Consider the following 13,650-nt stretch of genomic DNA (forward strand, 5'->3'; position numbering starts at 1 on the left):
TTGAATTTATAAATATTTATTTTTCGATAAATTCCTTAAAATTACATGCAATAAACAACACATCGCTATAAACATTCTACAAAAATAGCTGACAACATTGTAGACTACGTAAGGGCGAGTTTACCCATGTCCTGGTAAATCAAGGAAATAGGCGTTTCTTGTAAGAGCTAAAATGACAAACAACTTTGCCAGCGAAGGCAATAATTGTTAACCTAAGGAGGCGAATTTACCAAAACACCAATGAACTCCCCTTTTATACGAGGTACCGGACTACATAAAACCGACATCACAATACGCGTTCCTATTGTATAGTCAATAAACGATTTTCGTGATCACAATCTTCCACTTTGCGTTAAATTAGCATTCAAATAAACTATAAATCAATGCCCTAAAAATGAAAAGAGAAGGGAATAGATCAGACTGAAAATGTGTTCCCACAACTGCTAAAATTGACTTAAAATTTGGACAATTTTTGAACAAAGCAAGGAAACAGTAATAAATATTAAAAAGTTAAAGCCCTGGGAAAGACTTAAACCAAAAACTTGAATAGCTAAATTCACTATTTGCACACTTTAGGATTTGAGGAGCCCTTGTATTATAATAAATAATATGCCCGTAAAAAATGCCCTTGAGAAGGAGACTTTTTGAGCAACCCCGTATAAAGGGAGTTAACTGCAAATGTAGCACTGAAAGATCTAAGGAATCATTTGAATGTTATAGGCTATAATCTGTTCTATTAGGATGAATTTGGAGAAAATTTGCATTATTTGAGGTTGCGTTTTTAAATACAAACGATATTTTTCCTCTAACTTCAGGGAGAAATATTTAATGCATTTGATAGACGGACCCGAATCTCTAAGAGAGCTAGAGAAACAACAGATTTCATAAAGGCGGCGCCATGTACGGAACCTCTATGTCTCTCCAACCTGATGTAAGCACAGAAAACATAATTTTCTAAGGAAGAATCCAGAAAAATCTATCGCTATGATAAAATCCATATAAAACAAGGATAAATATCCCGCATTATGTTCCTACAGGCGAGAGGGTCAGCTACATGCACTCATATCTCTGAGTAAAAAGTGTTAATAAACAACAAAGGGGCAGTAGAATCAGCAGCAGAAATTTTTCGTATTAATGGAAGATTTCTCATAAACTAAATAACTGGAGACGGTAGAAGAACGATGTGTGAGTGAACATTGGATCAAAAAATATGAAGCCTACCAAACCTAGAAGGGTAAGGAATGATTGCTCATTCGACCCCCCTGGAGTTGTCACAGGAGGGGTAGTGATATATTATAGTAGAACTATGGTAGATAAATGTGGCCCAAATGACCAGACACACTCATGTCTGATCATATCGGCCAGAATGCCCAGTTCATGGCTGGAACGATGCCTGATAGTTTCGTACGGTCTCGGGGAAAATATAAACCAACAACATAGCTTGGAATTACTTTCATTTTACAACATTCCTGAAAATACGCCTTCCTGCTTGGAAAGAAACTGAGGAGACTATGAAGCTGGAGAGGATTAAATAAGTGCTTCAGATAATTCTAAGGATGTGTTGTTGATCATCAATCTTTTGAAAGTGCCCATGAGTCGATCAATGACGAGGATGTTGTGTCTAATGAAGTAGAGGCTCAGACACAGGTGGCTGAATCTACGAAGTTTTCAAAAGGATCCGAATCAAACATATTTGATGATTACATGACACATACAGGGCGGCTCAACGAAAACTTGGCACATCGATTTTCAGTATTTAAAATTAAAATTTAGATGCAAAGTTTTCATTGAACCACCTTGTATGTGTGTAGATCCAAAGCACTTGAGAAGTTCAACAAATTAAGAGACCTGTGCATGGAAGGAGACTGATTCACCAGCAGACTCTTCAACATCAATAAAAGGAAAATTTATTCTGTTGGTGTTATGAAGCATCATGCTGGGCCAGGGGCATAACGCAAAAGCATGGCTGCGACTGCTGTGAAACTTTTTCTCCAGTCTTAACACATTAAGTTTCAGAGTGTTGTTTGTTTTGCCAGTGAAACTAGAACTTTATAAGCATCACTTAAATGTAAAAACTGCTCTTCTGAAAAGTTTTTTAAAGGAAAACGTGTATATGGAAATACTGGTACCTGATGGTGGTCAGAATTCAAGAAGGAATAAATGGTTAAGTTGTTGAAGGCCATATATGGACTGAAAGAGTCATCCGCTGTCTGCAAGGGGGTTTTGGTGGCCAGTCAAATATGTTTGTATATTTTATTATATTATATTTTTATTTATTATAATGCATTCAAATTGCTGGTATATTAAGCGCAATCTTGATAAAACGATAATTGCTGTTTATGCAGATTTCCTTAAGTTTTCGAACGGCCAACAGGAAACTATTTTTGTGAAATGTCAGAGGCTCAAATTTTAAAAATAAAGATCTGGTGCAGTCTGAGTCAATAGATACCATTAAATTCATTAAATAGAAGATTAAACGGAAGAAACGACCACACCACCTTTTCTTAACAAGTCCAAAATTAATATATGAAAAACGACATATGGACTTTTAAAAAAATGGTGCTGAGAGACAGAAGGCCGCGAAAATTACACAGAAAGTGAAATACTACAAAAGAAGATATAACAAAAGGTACAGAACATACAAGAAGCTTTTGGCATTTCTGCAAAGAGAAAGTGTGATGAGAAACTAAAATTTCTACTGGACGTTTTTGAAGATTGTTATCTATTAACAAAGGTAAATGATACTAATATGGTAAACATTTCCTTATGTTTATACTTGTGAAGGTTACTCTGACCATGGGGATGGCAGACGCTTGCCCGGGCTGTGAACCCTGCGAATTACCGAGTAATGATGTCACTGTTCATATTTCTCCTGTAATTATTGCTATAAAAAATACAAATATTTATGTGGATCCACCACTTTTAGTGTGGAGAATTATGTTGATATAGTAAGATCCTACACGTGGTACATTGGATTGAGGGACCAGGTAAATGGCCATCACAATAAATTTCTTCCGGAACATGGTAAATGTCTGAACCAACCTGCAGGAAAACGTTCTTTTCAAAAGACTCCATAAGAAAATGGCTCTTTTTTCAAATTATCCACTGCCAATCTCTACATAGGCATTGCTTTAGGACATCTACGACACGTTTGGCAAATTCCGGTACCATTATGAAACAATTAGATTAATTTAGTAGTAATTAGGCGAGTTGAAAAGCACTGAAGAAGGCAAAGGAAATTGGCACTATGAGGTGTGATAACTAGGGAGCATTGAATTTGGTAACATTTTAGATATCACAAGCACAGTAAGCTTATAAATATTCAGCGTCACACCATAAGAAATTGATTATTTTTCAAAAGGTCTTCAAAAAGCTTGAATGCTGGGGGAATACTAGCAGCTTTAAAGAATGGAATACATTTTTACTAATGGCTGAAGGTCTCGAGAATATTTAATCAGTTTAGATTGATAAAACTTACTCGTGGCTCCATCTGTAGGTGGCTATGTAAGTAAAATGTGGTCAATACTTGGGTGTAATTCGTCGGTACTTTTGTAACAATAGTTGAGGTAAAGCGGGTTTTTTAGATCGACACAGCATAACATAAGAAAATTGAAACGTGCAGAAGGCGCGGATCAATTTATCGATGCACATTCTTGGCACAGCTTAACACAAGACACGACCAATCTTTCGTGTTATATAATGTTATGAACCTTACCTGAACCAAAGTAAAAGTCGTTATTTTCATTAGTTAAGTAGAGATCTACAACAACAAACACTATGGAATAAAAAAACATAGGCAGGTGGTTCAAACCAAAAACGTGTGTAACTTATCTGCGTCTGCTCCTTTCTTAAAAAAAAAACTTTAATGAAGTTAGGAACGTTCAAAGAACAGGAGTAGCAGCGATATACAGGTCTTACCAATTCAAGTGGAAACTTGGGGATTGTGTGAGTGGGAAAAGGACCACATAAGGTTTAATATGTCTCCAACAAACACCAACAACGAAGTGGGCAGAGTTAGTTTGATCGGTGCCTCCACTTCGATAATTCAATTATCGATTTCGCGATCTTTGTCAGAGACATATTACACTTTGTGCGGTCCTTCTCCCAGTCGCATAACCCTTAAGTTTCCACTTGAACTGGTAATACCTGTATATGGACTTAAGGTTAAACCAATAAAAACTGCCAATAACTGCATCTGAGTACCGTCACTCAGCTTATAAATGGGAGATAAGTTTGCCTTGACCGTATTAAAATGACCATTATAAGACCATTTTCAAAAAGGGAATCGCTGCTGTACAAAAAAACTATCCTGAGCCATATCTCTACTGCCATTTACATCCAAAGTAATAGAGAAATACATGATTCAGCAAATAGTCGTTCAATTTGAGGATAACTTATTTATGTAAAAATACAATGTATGTAGTCTTGGTACTGGTCTCCAAGATATTAAATACGTTCCATGGCATTAAGCATAAACTCAGTATTATTTTAAGATTTAAAGAAAGCCTTTGATTGTGTCAATCATGGTATTGTGTTGGACAAACTCTGACACTACAATTATCCACTCTAATACATCCACGTATACAGTATATATTAGATCTACTCTCGTAAAATCTAATTAATCGCATTGGCATTGAGGTGGCCTCGGCAAGAAAAGGGGCTAATGTCGGAGTCCCCCCAGGGTTCAGTTTTGGCTCTTTATTGTTGCTTATATTTATAAACGATCTGTCTTCCAAACGTTTATGAGAAAAAATACACCCTCTTCGCCGACGATACTACAATATTCTTCGCCCCTCAATATTCAGATGGCTCATTAGTGGGATTCCTGATAACGCGGAATAGGGCTGGAAGCTGGTTTCGTTGCAATAGGCCCCTTTTAAACATGGAAAAGACTGGCAACTATTTTTGTTATACAACAGTTGACAATGTCGAATTTTCCAGAGGTGATCTTCCACTAAATTTCAAAAACTATAATAAGCAAAAAGTAGTATTCTGTCAGTTATAGGGGAAAAATTAATATTTCCATTTAACAAGCACAACCTTAAATTATTTCCTGCAAAAATAAATACTGAAAAATGCACCATTAATTACTATTCATTATAGGTGTGTAGCTTAATATCACAAGACTTCAAAGAAATGATCCGATTTAAAGTATCGTTTAACCTCAGTATATTTACCTTATCAATTGGGCCCTCGGCAACCATCATCCCTCTCAATCGCAACTTATTAAACACGGAACAAGTTATACAAATAATTTAATAAATATATAAATAAATAAAATTTGCTAAACATTCTAGGAAGAAATCATCGATCAGTTTTCTAGAATTTTTTTTGGTGACCTCGCAACATCGTAAAAAGTGAACTGCGTAAAATCCATTGACCTCAAATGACTGTCTTTTAATGCAAAATCCTACATTTTAGTATTATTTTGAGAAATTTTGAGAACACCTTGTTTTAAAACATCTCAATTCAATGTGAAACAAAAGCGTGAATATATGTGTTTCTCAAGTGTCTCCTAAAAGCCAAATTTACGAGAGGGCTAGTGAAAACCACCGAGTTAAATTGATGAAAAAAGAAACTCTAAGCAATCATCAGTGATTATAAAAAAAAACTGAAATTTACGCTCTCTTTCCATACCGCATACAACAAAAATCTCACTAGTGGAACAAAATGGCCTGTGCCGTACTTAGCTTTGCGCAGAGGCGAAGCTGTCCTCTTCATCACTAGAATCGTCCAAGTTGTTGCGGGAAATGCTGCGTGAAACCGCAGCGGAGCGAGATTCGTATCGTGGAGTTTTCCTGGGAGGAATTCCATCCTCTAGGAAGTCATAATCGCCATTAAAGGTAGGACTGCCTGGAGGGCTCAGTGCGTTTAGGATTTTATCTTTACTTTCATGCCAAATGTTGGTCAATCTACAGAATTTCCTATTAGGGTCATAAATTTTTACCAAAAATTAAGCACTTACCGCTCCTTTCCGAACAGCAGTAAGAAATTCTCGATAAACTCCCTAGACTTCTCTTCCCACTTGGCGATCATATCATCCTTCCTCTCCCCAATGGAGTCCATCACCCTCTTGCCTTTATCCTTCAGCTCGTGCATCTTGTTCTGCAGTCGAATCTTCTTTTCACTCAAATAGGAAATGTTCAAATCTTTAGCCGAGTATCCTCTCGCCAGGTTCCTCCTGACGTAAATGTCGTAGTCCCTCACAATACGGGCCACAATGTCCGAAGTGGACACGCCCTCAGTGCGCTCAGTAGCCACAAACATGCCCTTGGCCTTCCACTTAGCGTAAATGTCGTTGGTGTCGTCCCCACCATAGGGAATATCGTCATGTGCGATAAAGTCGATTTTGTGCTTCTCAAAAAAAGCCTCATCCACCTCCCAGGGGGCGTCGCGGACGATTTCATCAACATAGCGACAATGCCTCACGGCCTCGTATCTCTCGGTCTCGTTCATTACCGTACGACCTTTTTTGCTATGCGTCAGTCTATCGCTGCAAACTACATTTATACCCAAATTATTAAAAAATAAAACATTGAAGCAGAATAGATAAAAACCGTACCTCCAACGATAAGGTAAACGTTAGGGAAAACGTTTTTAGCTTGCAGGAGTTGGCGGGCGTGGCCCTGGTGGAACAAATCGTAGATTCCGTCTGCGTAGACTCGCACAGGACGCGACGCACTTCCGGTGCGCGCCATTTCATACGTGATGCGCTTAGTGTAGTCACACATGTCGCGATTCAGACGAGCGGTTGGATCATCGCTGAAGGGGGCTTCATCGCATGTGGACTGTAATAATAATAATGATCACTATTTTTCTTTATTTCACATTTAAGAGTAGTGATTGTTAAAATGTATTCCAGATTAACTTATTGCTGTTGAATCATAACTTAAACCATATAGATACCTCATTTGTCTAAATTGTTAGATCTTTTTAAAAGTCACAAAAGGCTTGGAGATTGGAAACTCGGTTCTCAAAAACTTCCTGAACTAGAAAAAATCACTAAGAAATTTCGAAAATTCCTGCGTTGGGTTTTTCATAATTCTTGGATGATTTCCAAGTGCATTTTCATATTTCGCAATTCCTCTGAAGAACACCGAAATAAATCATTAAAAAATTCTTCAAAGTCGCGTTTCTTCAATTTCCTTGTTAAGATTTTGAAAAGTGATGACTTGTCATTGGTTTTTGTTGGGTTCCTTTCAGGTACCCATAAAACCAAACATTCTCAAAGGAACTCTGTAAATTCCTAAAAAATTCTAAGCGTTACCGAATTCTAGGAAGTAGAAAGTTCAAAGGATTTCGCCAGATTAAAAAAAAAACATTATTATTGTTCTTAAAATCATTTTATATTAAGTGACATTTGGTTTATACAAAATTGAAATATTTCACAATATCACTAACCAGAAACGCCGTTATTAAAAACCAATAAAGATTGCCAATTTTTAATTTGAGGACTTAGAGTATTGCTTCTGCCCTTCCGAGCTTCATGATTCATTTCAGTATAATATACATCACTTGCAAGCGACTTTAACCAGACATTTTCTTGAAATTATTAAATCTAAAGGAATGATGAATTGTAGGTACAATTTTAAAAAGTTAGTTTAGGTGAAATACAAGGGCTTTTTGTAAAATAAAGCGTTAGAAGAGAGAAGAAACGTGTTTTTAACCACATCCAGAGTCTATTTTGTTATTTATTATTTCCAGGATCCATGGCATAGCTTTAACTGACAACAACAATGGCCCCATGGTGGGGGGGCAAGTGGTGCTGAATAATATGATTTGATCATTGATAACATTAGCACAATGGTGGGAAATGAGCGTTTTAGCAGTAAAAGCAGGAATCTTTTTTATCCACATTCGTGTCTAAGTAAGAGGACCTTAAAAACGCTTGTAAATTCGAAGACAACGTTGAGTTGAGCAATTCCTGCATTTGAATCGTTTATTTACCCAAACTAACCTGAACTAATGAAAAAATGCATTAATGGATTAGGATATGGACGTAATACCAGTCATTGATCTTTGTTATTTCCATATCTATGACTGATTTGACCTTGGTCCAAACAAATCAATTCCCAGTAATTATTATTTTTTTGCTGAATCTGTCTTATTGTTGCCATCGAACGATATTAGTATTAGCATTACTACCAAGGTTAATAAGTACCTACCGAAAAAAAAAAATTACTTTGCTAGTCTACATATTATAAAACAATATGTACCAGTTAGAGCTAGATAAAAGCAGCACTGAATTTATTAGCTGACAAGCTTTTAAGTGGCACTTGGCGAACCTATTTATTTATATTATCAATAAATTCGTTGTGTGTGTTTGCGCTTAGGTGGCGCCATTTATATACATACACACATGTATAGGGTGTTCAAATAAGGGAGGAGTCGACTGTATCAGGGAAAGTACTTATTGTAGAGTGTCGAAAAAAAAATATTATGGCTAAATCGGCCATGAGAAATTACTGGAAAATATTTTCAAGTGCTTAACTATACCGCCAAAGGGCGTTTTTTCATGACTAATCGATGAAATGCGGTTTTTAGTCAAATTTATCCAGAAAACGTTTATTTCAAATATAAAACATCAATTTTTGAGACAATTTGCCACAATCTTTTTTGAATTTTTTTACCTAAAGGGTGGGGGAATCTTCTAATGTCAGTTAAAAAAATGCAGTTTTCTCGACATTAGCTAAATACAAAACTATATTATAATACCTCCCTAGAGATGTCTTTTTGCAGCCTATGAAGTGGCGATTATGTCATTAGTATAGTCAAAACCCGGTGCAAATATCCTTACCTAGTAGTGAATTATAGCAATTAGAAAAAAGGACTTTCGTACGCCTTAAATAAACCAGCTTCACTTATGAATTAAGTAAGCTGTTATTTAAACACGGTCCAAGTTAATGCTAATAATTTCAGAGAGCAACTAAAATTAAAGAACGTAAAATAAAATAAATAATTAATTATTTTTAAGGTGATCTAACTATTTCCCATCATTTTCGATGCCCGATCGAAATCGCTTCTGTATAGATAAAACTGCAGTGTGGATTTCTCCTAAAGCATTTGATATTACAGTATTTCGGATCCTATTTTTCATGTCTTCTTTTGTAGTCGGTTTACTTTGAAAAACTAGATCTTTTAATCTACCCCATAAATAAAAATCCAAACACATAAGATCTGGCGACCTCGCCGGCCACGGAAATAAACTTCCCCTGCCTATCCACTTCCCAGGAAATGTGAGTTCTAGAAATTCTCTCATAATGAGGGCAAAATGCGCTGGACAGCCATCGTGCTGAAAATACATTTCTCGTCATGTTTGAAGGTCAACTCCTTCCAATAGCACCGGTAATTCATTACACAAAAATCGTAGATAACTATTGCCATTCAACGTATCCTCGAAGAAACAGGATCCAATAATCAATCCATTACTATCCCACACCATACATTAGTGCTCCAACGTCTTTGATTACGCACTTCTTGCCTCCAGTGTGGATTGGTTGGCAACTATTAGTGCATATCGTGGAGATTCACATCACCATCTCTTTTAAATGTTGCTTCATCCGTCCACATTATCCTTGAACGAAAACTTTGATTTCTTTATATCATTTTAATTAACCAATGGCAAAAATCCAAGCGGCTGTCAAAGTCTTCTTGTGAAAGAGCTTGATGTAATACTACATAGTGTGAATGTAATCTAAAAGAAACTAAAACTTTAAAAACACGTTAAAAACTATAGCAAAATTAAAGAATTAACACAAACCTGTGATCTTTTAGAACATTATATACTGATCCAATAGAAATCATGTCTTGGAACATGGTCCTAACGCTAGTATGGCAATTAATTGCTATACAGGTCAGCAAGTTCGTTATGTTTTTTCGTTGCGACCTCTTCCTTGGCATCGATGTGCTTAGGATTTAAGATTATAGTATCGAAAACGAAAAGCCAGGTTTTTAAATGCCTTGGCATTATAACTCCTTCTTTCTGGGTATTTTAACGCATACAACATTCTTGCCGTCACTGTTGAATTCTTTAAACATTCAGAATAGACGGCGGGCACCGTTCCTCATTTAAAATTGGCATTTTTTCAAAAACGTTTACCAAACTCAATGTGAATAAAATAAAAATGACGTTAATTGAAATGCCTATTCATTTGTTTGAAATTTGTGACGTAGGAGAGCATAGATACGCTCGCGGCCTACTTGATTCACAAGCAAAGCTGGGTTTATTTTACGTGCAAGAAAGTCCTTTTTACGAATTGCTATAATTCACTACTAGGTAAGGATATTTGCACCGGGTTTTGACTATACTAAGCAGAATGTGACGCTCTTTCGAATGGTGCAATAAAAATTATACTCTCCAATTTAAATTTTTCGAAATAACTTGAAAAATTATCATGGTTTTCAAACAGCGCCACCTAGGGGTCAGACTAACATGAAGTGACATAATCGCCACGTCATAGCCTACAAAAAACCTTTCTAACAAGGTATTACAGTATAGTTTTATGTTTAAGTAATGTCGAGAAAACTGGATTTTTTGAACTGACATCAGAAGGTTCCCCCACCATTTAATTTCAAAAATTTTTGTGAAAATTTTCCCGCAAAAATTGTCTCAAACATTGATATTTTATATTTAAAATAAACGTTTTCTGAATAAATTTTACTAAAAACTGTATTTTATTGATTAGTCATGCAAAAAAACGCTTTCCAGCAGTATAGTTACGAACTTGAAAATACTTCCCAGCAATTCCTCTTGGCCGATTTGGTCATATATTTTTTCTCAAGACTCCACAGTAAGTTTACCAGATATTGCCGACGTCCTCCCTGATTTGCACACCTTGTACATGCCATTTGTAGGTTTATGATGAATAGTGCATAAATATACATATATACATAGTTTTTGTGGTAAAAAAACCCTGAGTAATACAAAATGACGCAATGGGCTGATGTGACCCACAAATAAGTAACATTTAATGGTTTCTATAAACGTTAAAATTCGAATTTGTTCACTATTCTCTGAATAAATTCCTGGACAAAATGAACGCACCACTAAAAATATGCCACATATTTGGTACTAAATAATTTCCAAGCCTATTTTCTGCTTTAGTTCAGGTTAATTCATGTACTTACAGTTTAGAAATTATTTAGTGTCAAAATTGACATATTCTTAGTGGTGCAATAATTTTATTTAGGATTGTTTATTACGCAGGAAATGTACGCTTTACATAAGAACCCTAAAAATAACTTGTTGCTGGCATTAACAGCTGATATCGGGTACTTAAGCGAATTAATATCTTATCTACTCTGTCCTGCAATATTAACATTTGTTAAGAACTTTAAGCAAACAAAATCTTGGCATTAATGGGATTTTTATTAATTAACAAAATTTTACTGACCAATTTCACGAGCCTTAAAGGCACTCTCCTATACACACAGTTATGCCTCAGATCAGGCATTATATATTCCACTTTCAAACTCACTTCAATATCCCCAAATGAACTAATAAACATAACACATACATAGCTAACATATGCGATTAACTACACGTACGTGAAATAGTTGAAAAATAAGTGTATAAATAATGCTAACACTGCATGTTAAAATAATAAATATAAACATGAAAATGACTAACACATCGATAAATGCTCATAAAATTTCAGTGGAATAGCTGTTTGGTATTTCAACATTAATGTGGACAAAAAATAAATAAAACAATGTCTTATTAGTCGAGATGTTTCATTATTCACATGAACATTGCGTGCCGAAACGTTGTACCGTAGTCAGAAAAAAGCCATATTGTTAATTAATTTAAACATTTTATTGTCCTTATTGAGAATGAAAATAAGTACCTAAATCAATATTAAAGGTGTAAATAAAGTACAAAATACCTCATCTACATGAACACAAACGTTCAGCATTCGACGTTTCTATATCAAAAAACTAATAATATAAGCATTCAATTTTTTAAAACAATTCAATAATATACAATATAATTAGAATATCAACACAATATCAAACTTAACTGGTGGGCTTTCAGACTATCAATGCATGCGCCTCCTTTTTGAGGGACCGGGCATATCCTCTAAATGATCCTCATCACTGGAAGACTCAGGAGGAGTTATCGCTTTCATAATTTTGTCCTTGGAGGCATGCAACAGCCTCAAAGGTTTCTTTAAGAAAACCTTCACAAAGCCATCAATAACTTCCTTGGATTTCTCCTCCCACCTACTTAACAAATCATCAGTCCTCTCCCCAATAGAGTCCATCACCCTTTTCCCCTTATCCTTCAATTCGTCCATTTTATTCTGCAGTTTCAGTCTTTTCTCTTTCAGGAATGACACATTTAACTCCTTAGCTGAATAACCTCGGGCTAAATTCCTCCGAACATATCCGTCATAGTCCCTAACGATTCTCGCCACAATATCTGTGGTGGAGACACCGTTGGTGCGCTGAGTAGCTATGAACATGCCTTTTCTTTTCAGATCACAATAAATGTCGTCGACATCATCACAGGCATAAGGTTCGTCATCATGGGCAACAAAATCAATCTTATGTTCTTCCAAGAATTCATCACTGTACGACCAGGGGGCGTCTCTGAGCACTTCGTCGACATAGCGACAGTGACGTACAGCGTTATAACGCTCTTCTTCAGTAAGTACTGAACGGCCTTTGTATTGGTGAAGCAAATGGTCACTGCACACTAAAAAAGAAATTTACCAATTGGGGTATGGTTTTAGGCCAAAAAGCTGTGATTTCAAAGATCAAAAAAAATATCGTTAAAGTAAAGTGAGTAGCTTGAAGTGGCCTGGATTTAAAGCGTGGAGAATTCAAACAAATCAGGCGATGCCGGTCAATTTTGCTACAGTGACACAAAAAATAGTTTATATTCTATTACTATCTGTAGGTGGTTAGTCATAAACATGAGAAAGTTCTTGTAAATTAGCTGTTGTGCGATTATGAGTCACCACTGAATAAAATGTGTTTACTGCAATCATTGAAATCGGTCAACATTTAAAATTTTTACTATGCAATAGCTCAGTAATCAATATCCCGTTAGTTTGCTCATTAATTATTTTTAGTTGGACCAGAATGCATTATTAGGCTTATGAAAAACGTGATAAGAGACACAATTCGATATGTTGATTGGCAAGTTCAAAAGACATCGATCAGACCACTAGAATTTTTCTCACAAGTAGGTTTAAGCGTATTGTTTACTAAAAGATAAAATCTTATATCCCCTATGCAACTACCTTCACAAAAATCTTGATAATTTATATTACGTAGGTTATCTTTGATAAAAATAAAGTGCCATAAATATACAGAAATCCTGTATTGTCGAATAAGACTTTAACAGCCTGTAGAGGACACCATTTTTTGACAAACAGGATTACATTATATAAACGTATGATTAGTTTTCAAGATACAGAGCGTCTAAGCTTGACTTATTTTTTCATAGGTTCCCTTCCGTAGTTTTTACAAACGATCACAAGTGCAAAAATATACAATGAAAAATTAACCTGAACTAACAAACTTTCTTGTAGTTCTACGCCACTCCCAGTTTCCCCCTGGAAACTTATATCCCTTCTTAAATTTAGAAACTTTTGCCTTTTGTAATTTTTTACACGTATCACACAAAATGTATGGTGTAGTGGC

The 13,650-nt window shown here is 35.7% G+C and overlaps 1 protein-coding gene across 2 annotated transcripts in view; it reads right to left on the reverse strand.

The window, feature by feature from the left end:
• Positions 1-13,650, reverse strand: part of LOC136418427 (choline-phosphate cytidylyltransferase A-like) — a 19,794-nt gene continuing 6,144 nt past the window's right edge. The window contains exons 3-5 of one of the 2 annotated variants that reach the window (XM_066404497.1): positions 6,563-6,788; positions 5,966-6,500; positions 1-5,912 (exon numbers count right to left, since the gene is read on the reverse strand). In XM_066404497.1, the coding sequence (XP_066260594.1) occupies positions 5,687-5,912; positions 5,966-6,500; positions 6,563-6,788 (987 nt within the window). In that variant the 3' untranslated portion in view covers positions 1-5,686. Of the gene's footprint in view, positions 5,913-5,965; positions 6,501-6,562; positions 6,789-11,793; positions 12,698-13,650 lie in introns of those variants that run through there. The other variant, XM_066404498.1, reaches the window with a different exon arrangement.

The sequence above is a fragment of the Euwallacea similis genome, chromosome 35 (genome assembly GCF_039881205.1).
Source record: "Euwallacea similis isolate ESF13 chromosome 35, ESF131.1, whole genome shotgun sequence".
NCBI lineage: Eukaryota > Metazoa > Arthropoda > Insecta > Coleoptera > Curculionidae > Euwallacea > Euwallacea similis.